The 20,896-nt window shown below is 32.8% G+C and overlaps 1 protein-coding gene and 1 pseudogene across 1 annotated transcript in view; both read left to right on the forward strand.

Annotated features, from left to right (window-relative positions):
- Positions 1-20,896, forward strand: part of LOC126745471 (protein FAM76A) — a 39,113-nt gene that overhangs the window by 8,817 nt on the left and 9,400 nt on the right. Inside the window, exons 2-4 of the mRNA XM_050453326.1 lie at positions 1,260-1,538; positions 1,604-1,737; positions 18,676-18,913. Coding sequence (XP_050309283.1) covers positions 1,260-1,538; positions 1,604-1,737; positions 18,676-18,913 — 651 coding nt within the window. The remainder of the gene's footprint in view (positions 1-1,259; positions 1,539-1,603; positions 1,738-18,675; positions 18,914-20,896) is intronic.
- Positions 4,713-5,895, forward strand: LOC126745474 (uncharacterized; annotated as a pseudogene).

Raw genomic sequence — 20,896 nt, forward strand, 5'->3', positions numbered from 1 at the left:
TTTTTAGCCACAATAGACCTAGGGTCAAAGTCAAGGGACCCACTAACAACAAACCTACTATATTTACTAATATTTAAGAATTTTCCACCATGATTTATATAATTATGTAATTTATATTTATTGTATTTTTGTATGTATAATTTATGTAACATTCATTCCATTTCAAAGGCATATATAGTATAGTAATACACAATAGACTTTTAATGATCCAGCTTCTTTTTTTTACATCAATTTCTGTTTTTGTGCACTCTGTCTATAATAAAGTTTTTAAGTAGATTTGTTTAGTGGTCAAATACATAATTAAAACAAAAAATTGATTCTATGGAAAAAGACAAATTATTTAATATTAAAAAAAAAGTAGATCTATTGTAGGGTTTAAACTTATAACCTTCAGTTATCTGTTGCAATCTTCTAATTCAGCTAAGCAGAGCCAAGATATTATTTACTGGAACTAACTCCTAAACTTCCTGTTTGTTATATCTAATGGTGCAAGAACAATTAATATTTATTTAAATCTTTTAACTATATAATTAATTCCTTTTTTTTATTATTGACATTCTTAAATTACTTAACAAATTACAACTTAAATATTGCTAGAATATGGAACTTATTACACAAGTCTATTTCTTATTATAATTTTAATAAAAAATAAAATATATTTTAAAATTCATTATACCATATTTTAAAAGTTGTTTATATACCATTACCATGGTACCTACATAGGTTTTGTATATTGTATTAATTATATATATGTTTTATGTTATATGTTACCTGTTGAGTGAGAGGTTGTATCCACATGCAGAGATCGCGCATTCCTGTTTTCATCCTAATTGCAATGTTAAAAGATAAAAATTTAATCCTGAATATGATCGTTGGATAAATCATTCATCATATTTAATATAATTTATTACATTATAGTTGTGACCAAATAAGTATTCCATTATAGCACACCCATTGCGGCAGCCCCTTCCCGATCTTGACATTAAAAACTTGTTAAAATCACTAAAAATGTACTTCATTGCTAAAAATCCCAAAATATATTTATGGGAATTAAATAATTTGACAGAAGTTAAACCTGCATCAAATACAAAATATCAGTTATATAATTATTACGCTTTATTTATGAGCATTGCTTACATATAAAAGGAGAATTCAAATAAATATTTATTATTACAACTGTATTATTTATAATTCCTCTTTCATTCCTCTCCCTAAACTTCTACTGAAATAAACCATCTTCATCTTTTTTTTCTAAATAGGAGTGTCGTGGCGCGTTCCCAGTAGTAAAATGCACATATTGTCGCTCCGAATTTCAACAGACTTCTAAGGGTAATACTAGCACGATTTGCAAAAAGTGTGAACAGAATGTTAAATCATATGGGAAACCTTCGGCCTGCGAGTACTGTAACATTATAGCAGCATTTATAGGGAATAAATGTCAGAGGTGCACCAATTCCGAAATCAAATACGGACCTCCCGTTAATTGCGAGCAGTGCAAACAAAAGTGCGCCTTTGATCGACAAGATGACGATAAAAAGGTAACCAGCCGTCATCATTGTCCTCCAGTTTCCCCACCGGACTATTCCTTGTATTGCTTTTTTAGGTGGATGGCAAACTGCTCTGCTGGCTGTGTACTCTGTCGTTCAAACGGGCGTTGGCCAAGACAAAACAAGGAGACGCGGACAGGAGGGCTCATCTGAAATTATCTTCGATGCATAAAAAGCACAAGGAAGCAAAGTGAGTTGGCGCGGATGTTTAATGGGAACTTATACCTCCTGGTCAATGTACATGAAGTATAAATCAGTATAACTGTACCAACTTCCGTAAAAATAATTGATTAGTTTTTGTAAATGTCATCTCAAAGTCTTTTCAGTAATTTTACGATTAATAATTTTTTACCAAGAGGCGTAATGAGTTAAAATGTTACCTTCAGACATAGAGTAACCTTATAAACAAAAAGCTAGTGTTATAAGAGGAATACAAATAACACTTAGGTAATATTTATCTCACTTACAGAAATAGTTAGTGACAAGCATAGAATAATAATAATATTCTATTAAAATCATTATGATGGTACTTATTATGCAACTAGGATCAACATTTAATTTTTTAAGAATTAGATCTTTATAGATCTAGATTTTCTCTAGTTTTACTTCCTCTAATAGTAAAGGATATTTGTAAGCAAGTACCAGATATATTTTGGGAAATAGCTTCCCTATCCGAAATCTGATATTATAAAATAATCTTTATTGTACACATCAAATAAATTACATCTATTCTATATACGTACAAAGGTGGAAAGTACCGCTAGGCGTGTTTTAATAACCACCAGAATAAACAATAAAAAGACATAGATCAGTTTTCTTAAAAATTAAAACTTAAACAAACAAAAATGATTCTGAGAACCATACCAGAATCAAAGTTACACCTGTATTAAAATAACATCAGTCTCCAAAAATTTTTTTTATTTAACCTTGAAAGGGGCCATGCCTAAGTCTTTAATTTCTGAAGGAAGGCTATTGTAAATACAGGCAGAAGTATATATGAAAGAACTTTTCAGAAATTCAGTTTTATGCTGGGGAATTGCCAGTGTATGTGCCTTTTATAGCGAATATTTACATTATGTGTATCTCCCCTTTGAATAAGGAATTCTGACAGTTATTCTAGTACACGAAAATTAAGTACTGTATGTACAGTGCAGGTTATACCCAAAAATCTTCTTTGTGCCATATTAATACTATAGACCTGCTTTACATGCTCACTCACACGATAAATTTCTAGTAAATCTTACACAGGAATATTGAATTTTCTGGATTTAATAATTATTTTGTTTTTGCAGCAGTAAACACTAATCTCTTTGTAAGGATTTTTTTTGTACTAGCAGGCAAAACATCTTAAGTTTATATATGACTTTAATTTATAATATGACTGTTGACAAATTTAATTTACATGCGCATTAAGTGACATTTGATTATCCATAAAAAGGCCCATTTTACTTGATCCCAATTCATAGTGATGTAAAGGGTAATATTACCGAGGTAACATTACCGGTAATTTTGGTAATATTACGTAATATTACTGCAAGACCGGTAACATTGGTAATATTGGGGTTTTTTTTCACTCTACTCTTATTTATTCGCTATTCGCCTAGCTCTACTTGACTTTACTGGCGCAAGGACGAAAGACGATCGTGCCGTACGGAGTGGGATAACGCTGCGCCGCCGCTTTCTTGATATATATATCGGGATCGGCGAATAACCAAAATATGAGTAATAAAAATTCTGTGATTCCCCGGGGGCTGTGGCAAGCGATATTTTGTAAACAGTATCTTTGTATTGATCATAATTAGTGGCATTATTGGTACAAAAGGGTTGTATATAGCCATTATAACTATCAGTGCAATTTTTATTAAATAACTGTAATTATTGTAGGTGATATTTAAACTGGTGAGTAAATCTTTTTTAAGTTGACCTCTTCTCGAAATGCATGATGTTTATTTTGTAGTTGCGATAATATGGTTAAGCCAATGAGTTATGTTTAGAGATACTACGATCTAGATAAAGACAACTATTCCTGTAAATATTGTAAAACCTCCTTTAAAAGAAATGTTATCAGACAGTTCCAACATTTGCTTAAATGTGTCAAAATACCTGAAAATATAGTACACATTCTTAAAAAAGGGAAATTGCCTGTTAAAACTGTTTTCGGTAGTAACAATAATACCAATACCTCGCGAAGTTCACCCATGGTATTAGAAGATAGTGATACTGAAATTGCCGATTATGAAACCTCTCAGCAGGGACACGCATTTAAGACTTTAGACACAGAAATAGCTTTACTGGTTCGGCCTGTGCCTTCCTCAGCTAGTTCTTCTTTTTCAAGTACATCTAAAGCATCACAGAGTACAATTTCTTTGTATATTGATAACATGTCCTCTCAAGAAAACAACAAGATTGATGAAATACTGGCAATGTCTCAGGAGCCCCATTAGATATGACAACAAAAAAAGTATGGTTAGATGTATTCAAAACAATGAGATGCACATATAAACCGCCTTCTTGTTACCAGTTGTCAAATCCACTACTCGAATCCGAGTACACTAGAATACAAGCTGCAGTTTCTTCAAAAATTAGTGAAGCACCTATCTGAAGCTTACAAATGGATGGTTGGTCAAATTGTAGAAATGACTCTATATCCAATTTTGTTATTAATACACCTCTTCCGGTATTTTGTAAATCAATCCATACCGAAGATAACAGACATTTAGCAACATTTTTGGCCTCAGAAATTAAAAAAGTGTTGGAAGAATTGGGAGCTTCAAATTTCACTTCAACTGAATCAAACTTCACTGACAACGGAGCTAACATAAAAAGGCTCGTGAAATAGTTAGCAGCAAGTACAATTACATAACTAATTATGGTTATATTTGTCACGGTCTAAACCTTCTGGTTGAAGACTTCTTGAAATTAGACCATTTTGCCAATTTTAAAAAGAACATAATTTCAATTGTATCAGAGTTGAAAAATTCGCAGATTTTACATGCAAGGTTTGAAAAAATCCAGTTAAACAAAACGGGGCGATACATCTCTTTAAAATTGCCGGTGAAAACAAGATGGGGTTCCTTTGTTTCTTGTTTAAAAAGCTTTTTAGACACTAAACATTCCTTGAAAAGTTTAGCAGTTGATGATAACCCAGATATTTCTGATGTTCTTTCAACAAATACCGTAAGACTTCTTCTTCAAAATGAATTTTGGTTACAAACAGAAGCAACTTATGACTTGTTCCAGCCAATCTCTAAGTGGATAACGTTTTTTGAAGCTAAGGGGCCAACAATCTTAAAAGTGTTTATCTGCTTTTTTGAAATAAGATCTATATTACGTGACAAGTATCAAATTTATCCGTTACTATGTTGGAATCCCAGAAAATATGTTCAATTCTTGAAAAACGAGAAAATAAATGTTTAAAACCCGTTCATCTTGCTGCTTACCTATTAGAACCAAACCAACGTGGCAACAATTTAACTGAAGCTGAAAATTTAGTTGCGACGGAGTTCATGTATGAAACTGCAAGGCGTCATCCAAAATATTCTTCAGAAGTAGGTCTTATTATGGAAGCACTTGCACAGTACAAAATTAGAGGTGGTAATCTTTTTGCTAAGGAATTCGTTATTTCCAGCGATTAATCTATGTCTGGCCATGTTTGGTGGGCAGGAATTTGCTCCAGTTCTAAAATAAGTAGATTGGCTGTAGACATTCTAAATTTACCATCGTCAACAGCCGCAACCGAAAGAACGTTAAGTACTTATGAATTTATTCATCGGCAAAGAAGAAACAGGCTTACCGTGGAAAGAGCCAGAAAACTAACCTATATTGCCCATAATTATAATTTACTAAACGAAGATCATTTAAGAAGAGAAAAAGCTACTGAGGATTCTGAGGAAGAAATTGAAAAAGAAGATCTCGGTTTCGAAATTATAAACTTGACTGAATTAACCAAGGAGAAAGAAGAATCAGATGAAGAGGTTGGGGATGATGAGGATGATTTACCATTATCCACTCTATTACGTAGTTCATTCTGACTCGTTTTTTTTTGTGTTTCCTAATGTTTTTACAGTTTTCAATTAAAAAAACTAGTGTTAGTTTAAAAGCTGTTTTTTTTTTTAATAAATTACCAATATTACCGTAATATTATCGGTAATATTAGCGATTTTTAAATTACCGGTAATTTTACATCTATACCAATTCATCACCTTTACTATTTAATTTACTTGGCGCTCCATTATTCAACGTAATTTCATTTTTTGAGAACAGGATTGCCTGTGTTTTACCAGAATTAATAAAAAGTGAGTTTTTGTCAGCCCAATCAAAGATCCTCTGTAAATCAGCATTAATTAAATTCAGGCAGGCAACTAACCAATGATATAGATACTTGATATAGATAATGATATGCATACTTGTGATACCTGCAGTAAATTATTTTATGAATTAAGCCACAAATATAAAGAGAAGTGTTCCCAACACCGACCCTTGCGGGACTCCCCGGGTTACATTTCTCCACCCAGAAGTTACCACACCGTCGTCATTAGTCATTTACTGCCTGTTGCCTGTTTTGAAGGTAGCTTTTAAACCATTAGCTTTGTAACTAGTTTTGCCATTGAGAGTATCAAAGACTTTTGTCATATCTATTAAACCAGTGGAACAACATTGTCCATTATCCAGGCATAGTGCAATATCTGTTGTTATTTTTAGAAGAGCTGTCGTACAGCTATAATTTGGTCAATTGACCTTTTACAATTTTCTCAATTAATTTAGATAAAGTTGGCAAAATTGGTTGGATTGTTCACTTTAGGTACTGTAGTAACAAGGGTTTTTTTTCAGATGTCAGGGACACACCCAGAATATAAAGAATTATTAATAATGTTCACTAAAGGTTTTAGGCAAATAGGAATGCAAACTTTTAACATTTTTATAGAGATCCCATCTACCCCGATAGCATTACTTCTAATACTGTTTATTTTATAAACTTCATTTTCATAGACTAGTTTAAAATGAAATGACTACCCATCGATCGAGGATACCCACATTATCCAGAAAATCATTATTATACAAAAGATATACAATATTGGTATATTATTATACAATATTCAATTAGGCAAAAAGGTTAAAAACTGACATATTGATTCTTTATTTTTATGCGATCACTAGCAGCAATCAGTGCGCTACTGTTAACTTGGCAGGATGAATATATGAATAATAGTGATTGCTTTGATATTGACTCATCTACACTGATTTTCTTCAAAATTAAAAAGAAATTATATTTTTATTTCTGAAATGTTCTACATACAAAATTCTAATATATTATTGTAGCGTTTTTCTCGTTAAGGTGTGAATTAGAATAATCTGTACACGAAAATAATCAATAGATTTATTTACACGCTTACAGTACTAAACACGATCAGTTACGACTACTAGAAATATTTATGTACTATTATTTATGTCCTATTTAAATATCGTAACAATATCATAAGTTGGCAGAGTACAAATGTTTTTCTTGTTGATAGTTAATTCTTTAAGTTTTCCTTTACCACTATATTTATATATAGGGTGACAATTTGAAAACGAACAGCATTTAATATTGCCTCTACTAACGATAGTATGAAAATTAGGCGAAACGCGTCAATTTACATATAAAGGGGGGCAATTTTTGAGCCATTTGTTGTCGTGTTACTTTCAAGCCTCAAGTGCACCTACCCCTAAACTTTTAAACGGCAACCTCTATTTATTTACCATTTTTCTGTTCCTTATAAAATTTTACATAAACTGCATTTTTTTTTTCTTTTAAATCGTGACAACAAATGAGTCACATGTAATGTAATATCTAATTTGAAAACGGATTGCATTTACCGCGTCGTAGCACTGCGTTTAAAAATATTTGTACCTACTAATACTATAGATTCTAATTTCTTTTATTTATTTACATTTTGTCTTCGATATCGGCACTACAAAACATAAATCAATTTAATTTTTTTTGCGTTTTCGATAAAACAAGATTCTTGTTATGCCTGCTATCAAATGATAAGTAGGTACATGTTCTTTATTTTCCGAGTCCAAGTGTTAATTATTTATTTCATGTTTTTCTAGAATCAGTGAAAAAACTGTAAAAGTTAATTTCATAAATAATTTCAATATTTTTCAATTATTAGTGTCGTTTCTTAAAATGGTTTACACTATTGCTGAAAGCGTAGAAATGATTTTCATTTATGGAGCTCAAAATCGCTGCTTTGCAAAAACGGCGGTTATATTCAATGAAAGACGTCGGGAAAGAAATGTTGGACACAAGTATATCGGTGAGTTAGATGGAAGTTCTTGGTGAAGTTGCTATGACTCCCACTATGTCCCTTCGTAAACTTGCAGATCAAACTGGACTGTCGCGTGAGTCAGTCAGGAAAGTATTGAAGCTTCACAAATTTCATCCATAATTACTCAAGAATTAGGGGATGATTATCCAGACCGACGTATTGAGTTTTGCGAAATTATGACAAGATTATGACTCAGCCCACCGTAATAAAGAATATCTGTTTCAGTGACGAATGCATTTTTTACTTAAGTGGCAAAGTCAACAAACAAACCTGTGGTTATTGGAGCGACTTCAATCTTCACATTATTAGAGACGGATATTCAAATTCAAAATATGCTTTAATGTCAAAACAAAATATGCATTGTTGTTAACAAAGCTTAAGAAGTACAGTTATAACTGAAATAAAATAAAATAAAGGTGTTACAAAAATTGTTCCAGTTAGTATATACAATAAAAAACCAAGCTAAAATTAGCCAGTCACAAAAAAAACACAGGTAAAACCATCACCAGAGTAAAGGGTCATAAAATATACATTATAAAAAATGTTAGTTCCATAAAACAATAAAATTATAGTGTTATACTAAAAAAATAATACATGAACACGAACAGATGTGAATTGCAAACCTATTTAATAATTTGTATTAAAATATTTCAGAAAAATATTCTGTGAGGCTATAGTAGCCCTTTTTTAACAAAAAAGCTTTGGTAGAGCGCCTAAATTCCAAGCTGTTCTTCCTTTGGCGTATGAATAAGGGTAGATGATTGAACATTTTCTTTCCATTGTACACCACTGATTTTTTTACTTGTTCAGACCTAGGGATTGGCAATCTGATATAAGAGGCATGCCGGGTATTATGACCTATATTCTCCACATTTATTTCACCCAAGAGTTCACCATTATGCTTTTTAAAGATTAGGCAGACTGTTTCCAAAATAAAAATACAGTACAAAGTAAGAATTTTGTGTCTAAAAAATAAGGGACGACAAGTCTCTCGAGCACCGACCCTAAATAAACATCTAATAGCCCTCTTTTGCAACATAAATACCTTATTAAAGACGCACTAAAAACATGATCCCCAAAAACAAATGCCATAACGAAGATGTTTCAACTAAAGAAAAATATGAAGCTCTAGCCACTGAGCTGTTTAAATTATTCACAATGACACAAAGAGCATAACAGCCAGAGGAAATTTTATTACATAATGTGCTTATATGATTTTCAAATTTTAACCCAGAATGAATATACAACCCAAGAAATTTGCTCACATTAGTAGACAATACTAAATTAAGACTTAAAAAGACATCATTAAATGCACATTTTAATTTTAAAATATTTTTTTTTAGAAATATTAAAGAACAGCCTATTAGCTTACTACTACTTACTTGCTTACATCTTTTTACCTTACATAAATCCGTCCGAATATTTGCCTTAAGCTGCTCACAATTCTTATTTTGCCACAGAATGGTGGTATTGTCTGCAACGATGGTAATATGACCATTTACTGAAATATGAGGCAAATCATTAACATAGATTAACAATAAGAGAGATCCCAAAACTGATCCTTGAGGGACACCTATGCTAGTCTTCATTTCATTGGAGCTTTGACCCTGAAAGTTAACAGTCTGCACTCTTCCCATCAAATATGAGTGGAACCACTCCAAGACCATTCCCCTGAATCCAATTTACTCTACAGTATACCGTGGCTGACGTAGTCAAAGGCTTTAGACAAGTCACAGAGAACTGCGGCAGCACAATCACCATTGTTTGGTCCAAGTCGTGCTTAGGGATGCCTGAAAGCCAAACTGCTGTACACTTATACAGATCGTGTTATCGTGAGCTACATATTACCCAAAATAATGGCAACACCGCTTGGTTGCGGCTCGCAGGCGGCGGAATTTTTCGTTTTTATTTTTTGAACCGGGAGTCAGCAGACCTCACTTTACTGTGTTACTGCACGTTGCATTAATAATTTTTTAACGTTATTTTCGTGTTTTTTTCACTATGGCTGTTTATACCCCTTCCGAAAGAGTTCAACTAATTAAATGGTTTTATGGAGGCAATTCGGCAGTACAATGTAGAGATTTGTTTTCAGTGACATTTGAGAATAGACCGATTCCTTGTGCAAAAACGGTTTTATATGTGGTTACCATTTTTGAGACATCTTTTTGTCTTCAAGATTGTAAAAAATGCCACACAAAACGTCAAGAACCACCTGTTGAAGCGGTCCAGGATATAGAACGGCGGGAAGAAATGGTTTGCAGTACCCTAGAAGTTGAATCGACACGGTCCACTAGAAGTGTTGTAGAGGAACTGGGAATGAGCAATAAAACTGTTGCTCGTATCTGGAAAAAATATGGGTACAAATGTTTCAAGTATTCAAAAACTCTCGAAATATTTCCTGAAGACCAGTGGCGAAGAATGGAATTTTGTGAAACCATGATGGAAAAGGCAAATGAAAACGAATATTTTTAAAAAAATATGTTGTTTTCTGATGAATCTTCTTTTCCATTACATGGCAAACACAATCCTTCCATTGTTCGCTATTGGTCTCAGGAAAACGAGCACAGAAGTTTTCAGTTTCGTACCCAGTATCCTCAGAAATTGAATGTTTGGGCAGGTATTTTGGACGACAATGTTATAGGGCCATTTTTTATTGATGGCACTTTAAACGCCCAAAAGTACCTTGAGTTGCTGCAAAACCAAGTTCTTCCTGCCATTCAAATCCTACCTGATGTAGATCCGGGATCGGTTTATTTTCAGCAAGATGGCTGTCCAGCTCATAACGCGGCTAGGGTAAAAGAATTTTTAACAAATAATTTTCCTAACAGCTTTATTAGTGGGGTTGGCGATATTAAATGGCCTCCTAGATCTCCAGATTTGTCTCCAAATGACTTTTATCTGTGGGGTTACCTTAAGCAGACCATTTACAAGCATGAATTTAGTAGGCCAACAAATTTAGAGGAGTTGCGAAATAAAATTGTCGAAGGTGCCGATTCCATTTTACCTGAAACTCTTTTGGAGGTGCGAAATAGCTTTTACGATAGGTCAAGTTTTTGTTTTGCGAAAGAAGGCGGTTTATTTGAGCCTTTTATTTGAAGAATGATATGTTGTTAAGTTTGTTTATTAGAGTTTTATTTCTAATTTTTTATTATATGTTTATCAGAGTTGATATTTTATTTTGTATTAGAATAACGCTTTAATTTTCATTATGCAAAACACATCATATTAAAAATTTTAAGATTACAATTCTATGCGAGTTTTACACATTGTCATATCTCTAAAACCCGCATTAGAATAAATATTTTAAAAATGCCTGGATTTTCGCGTAATATTTTGGGACATTTTGTCACGAAAGTCAGTTTACTAATCCCGTCCTCGGGCCGGCCGGGGCGGTGCTCTGTCGCAGGCACTCGTACACGCGCGACGTTGCAAAATTTCGCCTCTATGCGGTTTCCTATAAGTAACGAACGAAAACACGATCTGTATATACAATACCCTCAAAAATTAAATGTTTGGGCGGGTAAATTAGGCAATAGCATCATCGTTCCCCTCAATTTCTCCCCTAGTCAATGGAGAAATTGATGCAGAAATGTTCGACACAACTAGAGAACCTCTTATAGTTCATGAGGGGGAAAATCAAATGGACGCCAATGAAAATCTGGCTCTAGATGAACATTTGCTGCACTTCCAACAGCCTTCGCATTATGTACGCCTGGTAAGAGATTGGTTGGATAATCATTACCCAGAACAGTGGATTGGTAGGAGGAGACCCATAGAATGGCAACCTAGGTCACCAGATCTGATACCGCTGGATTTTTTATGAGGTCGCTTGAAATCCGTTGTATTTAAAACTCAACCAGATTCAATTCAACAATTACAACAAAGAAGTTTAGAGGAGTGTAGAAGTATTTCATCTGACACTCCTCAAAACGTCCGAAAACAGTTTGAAACCGGCTGTACTTGTGCTTGGAGAAGAACGGAACCTATTTTGAACAATTCATAAAGTAGTAACGAAGCCACCGTAATATAGAAAGCCAGAACCCTCGAGTCGTGACGTCACGTCGAACGTCTGAGTATCCCGTGTCGTTCGTATGTTATAGCCGTATTTATTCAATACTACCGCTGTTAAAATCATAATATTATCATTATGTATCCTTTAAATGATAATATTGTTTAATAAAATTAATAGTGTGTTAGTAGAAAGAAGTACAAATAATAAAAACATATTCTTTATTAAAACAAAAATGATATAAAAATCAACAAATTCTTTAATGAGTTATAAATATAAGGCAAATAAGGCCTATATGATACAATAGTTTTTAATAACTACTGAAACATATATATATTTATAAATATTAATTAAAACAAATACAAAACCACTGTAAGATGGTTTAAAACAAATTTTATAAAATACTAAATAATTATTTAATAAAATGGATAGATAGTTGGTAGTAGTACAAAAGAAACAAAATAATATTTTTTATTAAAACAAAACAACATAAAAAAAATCTAAAATACTTTAACAAGCTATAAATATAAGACAAATAACCCATACAAGTTTTTAATAGCTACCAAAGTATATTATATGTATGCACATATAGAATAGAATAAATTGAAACATAAATACAAAACTCTTAGGAAAATAATAAATATAATATAATGTAAGATTGTTTACAACAATTTTAATAAAATACTAAATAATTGTTTAAAATTGATAGTGTGCTGGTAGTAGTACAAAATACATAAAATCATATTTTTTTATTAAAACAAAAATATCATAAAAAAATATAACATTCTTTAACAAGGTATAAATATAAAGCAAATAACCCATACAAGCTTTTAATACCTCCCAAAATTTATATTTATAATAAATGAAAACATAAATACAAAACTCTTTAAAAAAATAAATATAATTATAATGAAATAATAAATATAATAATATGAAAATTGGTTTAACACAAATTTAATAAAACACCAACAGAAATAAAACTCAAATAGCTAGATAAAAAAAACTCGATAGAAACAGCATAAAAAATTTAATAAATTAATTTTATGAACTGGAAAGTTTTTTATATTTTCTGGTCTTTGGTTCTGGTTTTCATCTTTTGATTTGGACACATATTTTGTTTTTCTTTTCTCTCTATAATTCTTTTTAGTTTGGCGGCATGGATTGTATTATTTTGGACTTTTCGGTAATTATTTAATAAAATGTTTGAAAACTTAAATACCGCATTTTTTACAAGATTTGACATAAGAATTCCACAGTCACATGTTATTTCAGGATTGATATCTGAATTGTCGAAAATAATTCCAACAGCAAGCTTGATGAGGACGGCTCTCTAAGACGAGCATTTTAAATAATTTTCTTCATATCTGTCCGATATTAGAGATTTAAAGATGTTAAAAGTTATTATTAATACTTCCTAATGCCTTCCTACCGAGCGCATACCTAATGCCGAGCCGGGCGAGGAAGTCAAGTCGTTCGGGCAATAGACGTTCGACGTGACGTAGCTGCTGGAGAGTGGGATGATGTTTCTGGCTTTCTATATTACGGTGGCTTCGGTAGTAAACGTAAGGTTTCCAGTATTTTATTATTATTATCATACTTTTTCAAGAAGTTGCATTATTTAAATGTACATAAAATACATTTCACTCATTTGTGAGGTCAAGTCAGGATTTTGAAAAAAAAAATTAAATGCAGTTTATGTAGAATTTTATAAGGAACACAAAAATGGTAAAAGAAATAAGGGTTTCCATTTAAAGTTTTAGGGGTAGGTGCACTAGGGGTCAGGAGGTTGAAAGTAACACGACAACAAATGCCTCAAAAATTGTCCCCCTTGATATGTAAATTGACGTGTTTCGCCTAATTATCATACTACCATTGGTAGAGGCAATATTAAATGCTGTTCGTTTTCCAATTGTCACCCAAATTATTGAGCTTTTATCTTATTATAAAATCATCAATGCTATTTTGTAACGTTTGAAAATCAGAATGGTTACATTGGCCTTAAATAGTTTCAAATCGTTAGAAAACATCGACTGGAAAAGATTTGCTAAAAATATCAGGCCAGTGAAACTTTGTATCACCTATAAAGAGATACTTATTTGGAGATAAGAAATTTAATTATTGATTCTGAGACCGTGGTGTCTATTAGATTATATATCTTACAAGCCATTTAGCAATGCGTCAAATGCCAGCATACTTCCTAGGAGTAAATATTTATTAAACGTTTTTGAGAAGTCTTAAGCTTTTTTAAAGACAGCGATGTCATGTAATTGTTGAAACAGAAGCTTTTTTAGCCTTGGTACCCCAATACTAAAAAATATTCTGTTTTGTTTCTTATATTTTCTAAGGAACTACACCCATCTCTTAGTTGCAAGAAAATCTGTTAAAAAATGGAGAAGTTGGTATTTTTATGAGTTATTTTTATGATGGAAAGAGATCTAATTAGAGAGGCTAACTAAAAAAATCTATTTTAAAAACTCGTGCCACATCCATGACACAGAATTCTTCGATACCATAGGCTGCGCAAGTTTTTTAAACTCGCTAAAACTAATCTCTTGTATTTGCATAGGCAAAATGTTAAAGATCTTCACACCCATGTACCGCAGACTTTTTAAAGAGTGACGGTACTTGTAGATTGCTATTAAATCTTGTATTATAATTATGAATTTCTCCGATGAACGGAAAGCTATTTAAATTCCTCCTGAAATAAATTAGTATTTCTAAGGTCTAAAGGGCCGGAGAGAGTTAAGAGTTAAAACATACCTGAGTGCCTAGAGGCCACATTAGCAGCGTTTCTTAAGACACTTTTTTATATTCGTAAATCTGTTGTGACATTCAAGTTAGACGCTCCCCGAAAATAAGTCCATATTTTATACGTGATACAAAGTGAGCAAAGTAATATGATAAAACTGTATTATGGTACGAGATACCTCTTAGGCAATAAATACCAAAACAAACTGTAGCGAGTTAGCTGCACAAGTTATCTATATGACCCCTCCAGTTCACAGCAGAGTCAATGCAATAACCTAACAACTGTTTTTGTCACTTAAATCATATTTTTTCTTTCGTCTTGGGTTCTTACCAATATAAAAAAATTTATAAATACAGGTTTCCATTCATTTAAACGGAGTTGGTTTTTAAGAAATCAGTTATCAGTATAGTAACATAATTATTTCTGCTGAACTTTCTAAAATGAAAGTTATTCACAAAGATTAAATAAAGGTACGTAGCACACAGAAATGCTATTCGATTGATGGCTCACCCCGTCAACAACATAGATTTATTATTAAGGTAGGACTCCAACCAAGCCTCTAAGACCATATCGATGGCAAATGTGAACGATCAATTAAATCAAATGCCTAGCAGTCCACAAAAGGGCCAATGCACTTCTAGTTGGCGCCCAAAGATTTATAGAGCTGTTCTAAAAATGGCATGACCAGAGTCACTGCTTCTTTTCTTAGGAAAAAACCGTCCTAACAATGTGTTAGTGTATTTTCAAGAATTTTTGAGATTGAACTTAATAGAGAAATTAAACAGTATTTCTCAAAAAAGCATTTTACTTTTTACCTAAAGGAATATTTTGCACAGTGTTGAATATGTAAAATAGTAGATAAAGTACCACCAAGAATTTGAAATGCGTTATTCAGCCTCGTATCCCAAAATCCAAAACTCTATTTTTCTCTCAGGGAACTATAAACAATATATTTGATACACTGAAATAAAACTATGAGGCGAAACTTGTTTTATTTACATAAAAAACTAAAGCGAGTTAGCGGCAATCATCGACTTTAACTCACTATTTAGAAGACCAAGATGGAAACAAAATAACAGATATAGTTGAACAACTTGATAGATGAAAATAATATATTGGGGAACTTTTTGGTGATGAAAGATCTAGATGTGATGCTACATCAGGACTACCAATTACTAGAAACCAGTTAGAACGAGCAATAAAATGCAAAGCAACTGGACCTGATCAAGTGAACTGTTAGGGTGAAGGAATAACGGCCCTCATCAACCTTTTTAACTCCATCTCGGAATAATACCGACGGATTGACCATGGAATATTTAGTCTTATGAGCCACGTTTTAAAGATATGTTTGAGAGTGATACATAGCAGGGTATATATTAAGCTCGAGGAAACAGTCACTTCGGTTTTCGGAGCGGCCTAAGAACTAGAGGGGCGTTGTTTGCGATTTCGAAAAGGATTTTGATAAATTACGCCTTAAGAAGATGCTCCAAACTCTAAAACCAACAGGGATAGATGGCAAAGATATTCGTATATTCGTACTGGCACAAGACAGCTGCAGTGCGGGTGGAACGTATTCATTAAACTCTTACTGATACCACTGAAGGAATTGATATTAATGCGGTCAACGTAATTAATATCAGATAATTCGATGATATACTTGTCACTAAGAAGAAGATACACAAAACCTAATTATAACCAACACTTTAGCTTAAGTCTCAATACCAGCAAAACAAAATATAAGATTATTGCAAAGAACTTAATATTGTGTATGAGGGTATCACAGTCAATAGTGCAAAGCTGGAGAGAGTCCATAGGTTAGTGTATCTCTGTAGCAACATCAATGATCAGTGGGATCCAACTGTGGAGATCAAAATGACAATAGAGAAAGCTCGGCGCTGAAGTTGGGAATGAAGATAAGTTGCTATGTATTTCCAGTTATCTTGTACGGCATGGAAGCATGACGCTCACATGACGCATGACGTAATCCAGGACAAGCCTGACCATCATGGTTAAAGAATTTCAGGCAAACGTGCGGAAAATATACAACCTAACTTTTGCTAGCAACAGTCAATAAAATAATAGTTGCCAACAAGATGATCAAGGATCGTTGAACGATAATGGTACCAGAAGAAGAAGAATATACTTTAAGCAATAAAATATACAGTGCATCCCAAAAGTATATAAAATTCAGGGGTGTGTTCGAAAAAAAAACGCTCGGACCCATTGTGCATTTTTGTACGTGAAGTTTGTATATACAGGGTTGCTCAAAAAAAATTACGAGCATCAACTTAATTTTTTCATATGTACCTATGAACATGTACCTACTCAAAGAGAAGCTGCTCAATTACTCAATGAAATCCATCCTGATCGTCCTTTGATATGTCAAAAGGTGGTGAGTAGAATAGAGGCTAAATGTAGAGAATTCGGTCATGTTAGAGATCTGCCGAAATCTGGTCGTCCTACTCGAGATGAAAATGAACAACTTGACGTTTTGCTTTCTTTGGAAGAAAATCCATGCACTCCTTTGTCGTAGATTGGGGCAAATTTACACATGACGAATTCTGTAATTCACCGAATAGTTAAAAAGCACAAATATCACCCCTACAAAGTTATTCCTGTGCAAGAGTTATTTGTTGACGATTTCGATAGGCGAAATGAGTTTTGTGAACGCTTACAAAACATGTGCAATCTAAATAATAATATAATAGTAACAAATATTATTTTTTCCGATGAAGCCACGTTCTGTTTGAATAATAGTGTGAACAGACAAAATTGTCGATATTGGGCAACAGAAAATCCGCATTGGATGATGGAGGTTAAAACCCAGTACCCTCAAAAACTAAATGTGTGCGGAAGAGTAATAGGTCTCTTTTTCTTTGAACAGACTTTAACGGGACAAGTGTATCTCGATTTTCTCTCATTTAAATTAGTTCCAGCATTACTAGCTTTATTTCCAAATCCATTGGACCCAGACTATCCTGACAAAGAACTAATTTCTAGCAAGATGGCGCTCCTCCGCACTATGCTGCCACTGTGCGTACATTTTTGGATGAAACCTTTCCCAATCGGTCGATAGGAAGGAGAGGACCCATCGAATGGCCTGCTAGGTCGCCTGACCTAACAGCAATGGACTTTTTTGTGGGGATACCTCAGGTCGATGGTATTTGTTAATAGGCCAAATAGTCTAGACGACTTGAAAGAGAGAATTCCCAGAGAAGTGCGCGCCATAACTCCGGAAATTATTGAGCAACGAGACTTTATTGATCGCCTTGGATATTGTCAAGCCGTGAATAGCAACCATTTTGAACATTTAACTTAATTTTTGTTCTTTTTTTATTTGTTACATGAATCGTCTTTTCTTGCGCAACTTGAAATAAAAATCGACGGGTCCAAGCTTTTTTTTTTCGAACACACCCCTGAATTTTAAATGAATTTAGGCATAACTTTTGGGATGCACTGTATGATCAGATAAACTATTAAAATCCACGTTTACATGTTTTATCATATATTCAGCATTACTGTATAAATATAATCTATAGTGGAACCGTCACCCGCCATGTATCTTATTGGAACCTTAAAATGGTATATAATACCAGGATGCCAATATATCCAAAAGTTCATTTCTACGTAGATAATGTTTTAAAGAAGTTAATAATTAGATCTCTAAGCAAAATAGTTTTTTTTTAATTGGCTGATTGTTACGTTTTATTCTAAAAACTTTTAAAATTGAAAATTTTCTTTTGAGATGTTTTCAAACTACTAATCAATAAATCTTGGACCAAAAAAATCCTGACGCTGAAAGTCGTCATTTTTACAGTATTATTGGAGTTTATGATGTATGGAACATAATTGAATAATGTGTCCTATGATATCATATTAAAGTGCCTTATTTACCACCGAACTCAATTAGAACCCGAATTTATTTCCACATCCAAATTAAATAGACTCGGGTTTTATTTATTGGAGACCGTATTTCACAACTGTCTTAATGAGTACAATGTCTATATTTTTATTATTAATTTAATATGGATCTTCACTGGATTTCTGTTTTTGTTCCAGATTAAGAGGTCACAACAAAAGGCCGAACCGACCAGATGTCACAAAAATGCCGATACCTGACGAACAGCCTCCAAATAAAGTCGCAAGGAATAACGTCGCCCCCGGAATGGTTAGGGGTGACGTGGACCCGAATAGTTCGGATCACGTGGTGGCTATGACACAACTCAAGGAGCAGATCGCCAGCCTTAAGAAACAAATTGCTCAGAAGGACGCTCAGATGCTTGTGAAAGATAAAACGGTAAGTTTGATTTTTGATCCCCAGTGTGAATAACCAAAGATCACGACTTTCAGTCATTTGAAGACAAATGTCTAAAACATGCAATTATAGACATCTTCAATTTATCGATAATATAATTTTAAAGCCAAATATGTTCTTGCTATTAGGGTTTTCGATGAATTTTTCTGTACTTAAATTATCGTACCACTGATTATTTTGTGATGTGATTTAAATAAAAATAAATATCTGTTAAAACATATATCTTTTCTCATATAAAAAGCGGAACTGGACAAAAACTACATTTATGCTCTATCATGGAACATGCTGCTCGTGAGGAGTGGGAAAACATTCTGCAGGAATGTTTTTAAAATTTGATACGAGGTATACACGATATTAAGAATTTATTATTATTTTTCTTGGGTCTATTGTTTTATTTTCGTATCCAAATTGAAGTTAGTGAAAACCGATGTTTTTTTCTTGTATTGACTTTAGTTACTTAAATCTCGTTTTATTATTAAATAGAATATAATTTTTTTTGTTAATAAATAATGCAAATTTAACAATGCTTATTATTCTTTTTTTTTATGTTTATTAAAAAAAAATCTCTAAAAATCAAGTGGTGCGATAATTTTGTCCAGGAGTTTATGTATACACTAAAAGCTTTCCTTGCGGAGGATAGGCTCCTCCCGTTATGTATTTTGAATAAGTGCTTGAAATATTTACTTAAGAATTTTGATCTTAATGGTAATTATATTTTAATCAACTTCAGTGTCAAGTACTTCGGCCATTCAAAAATTTTCTTTTGGTTCTGATGAAAATGGTTAATTATATTTCCAATCAAGAAAAGCTATATTTCGCTTGATTTCTTTATAAATTAGTCAAATTTAAAAGCCTCCTCTCCCTAATCTGGTTGAAAAATTAACTCGGTAATCTGGTTCAGTCCTGTAATTGTATACACGCAAAATTGTTTTTACGAATATATCTCTATGAAAATTAACAATATGTCTGTTTTTTTGCGTCACTAGCATTTTCTTGACATTTGCGATACAGCATGACTATCTGCAGCTTTTCGTCTAACGATTAATTAATTATAAAAACTAATATAAAATGTACTGATTGATCAAAATTCAATTTTATTAAGTAATATAAACCGGAAATGTGAATGTTAAAGCGTCGATAATCAATAACAGTTGAAGATAGACATATAGTTGACTTAAGACAAATATCGCTTTATTTCTTTGTAACATGTACATGTTTTCAACAAAGTTAAAACTAAAAATAAAAACTTACAAACTACAGACTATATAAAAGTAAAAACTAAAAAAGAAAATATTTAATATACTAATTGTTGTTCAAAATATAAAATATAAACAAGCGTACAGAAACATAAAACATAAGTATTTAAATAAAAGGGCATTGATCTTATACAATCTGCAACATGGAAGAGTTAATATTTTATTTTGAAAAAATGGAGAGCGGTAAGAAACCCGGGAGTTTGCCTTACAGAGGTATCGAACGGCCAGTTTTTGAATAACAAATAACATTTGAATATTGTAATTGCTTGCGCTGTCGCAAAAACCAATATCGTAACGAATATAGGATTCAAATCATGAATAATAATCTGATTTGCCGATTTTTGAACCAAGTTCCTGAAGACTAATACTGACAGCGTAATAACCAGATGTTGGCAAGAAGAAATATTTGTGTGTCAAACTTATGAAAATTCCGAGAAATTTGCTGTCACAGTTAATCTAAATTGGATCACCACCTATTAGATCATATTTAAAACATACCAATTTGGTTTTTCATGAATGCAAGTAAAGAGTCACACTACCTTTTTACCATCTTAAGATTGTCCAAAATGATCTCATAGAGAGAATCTAAGCCCAGAGCCTGCAACAATGTGGTGGTATCGTCTGCGAATATTGTGAAGACCCCACAGATTAGAAGACCAACCAGATCATTTGCATAAGGAAGAAGGACTGGGTCTAAAACCGAGCGCTG

Source organism: Anthonomus grandis, chromosome 16 (assembly GCF_022605725.1).
Source record: "Anthonomus grandis grandis chromosome 16, icAntGran1.3, whole genome shotgun sequence".
NCBI lineage: Eukaryota > Metazoa > Arthropoda > Insecta > Coleoptera > Curculionidae > Anthonomus > Anthonomus grandis.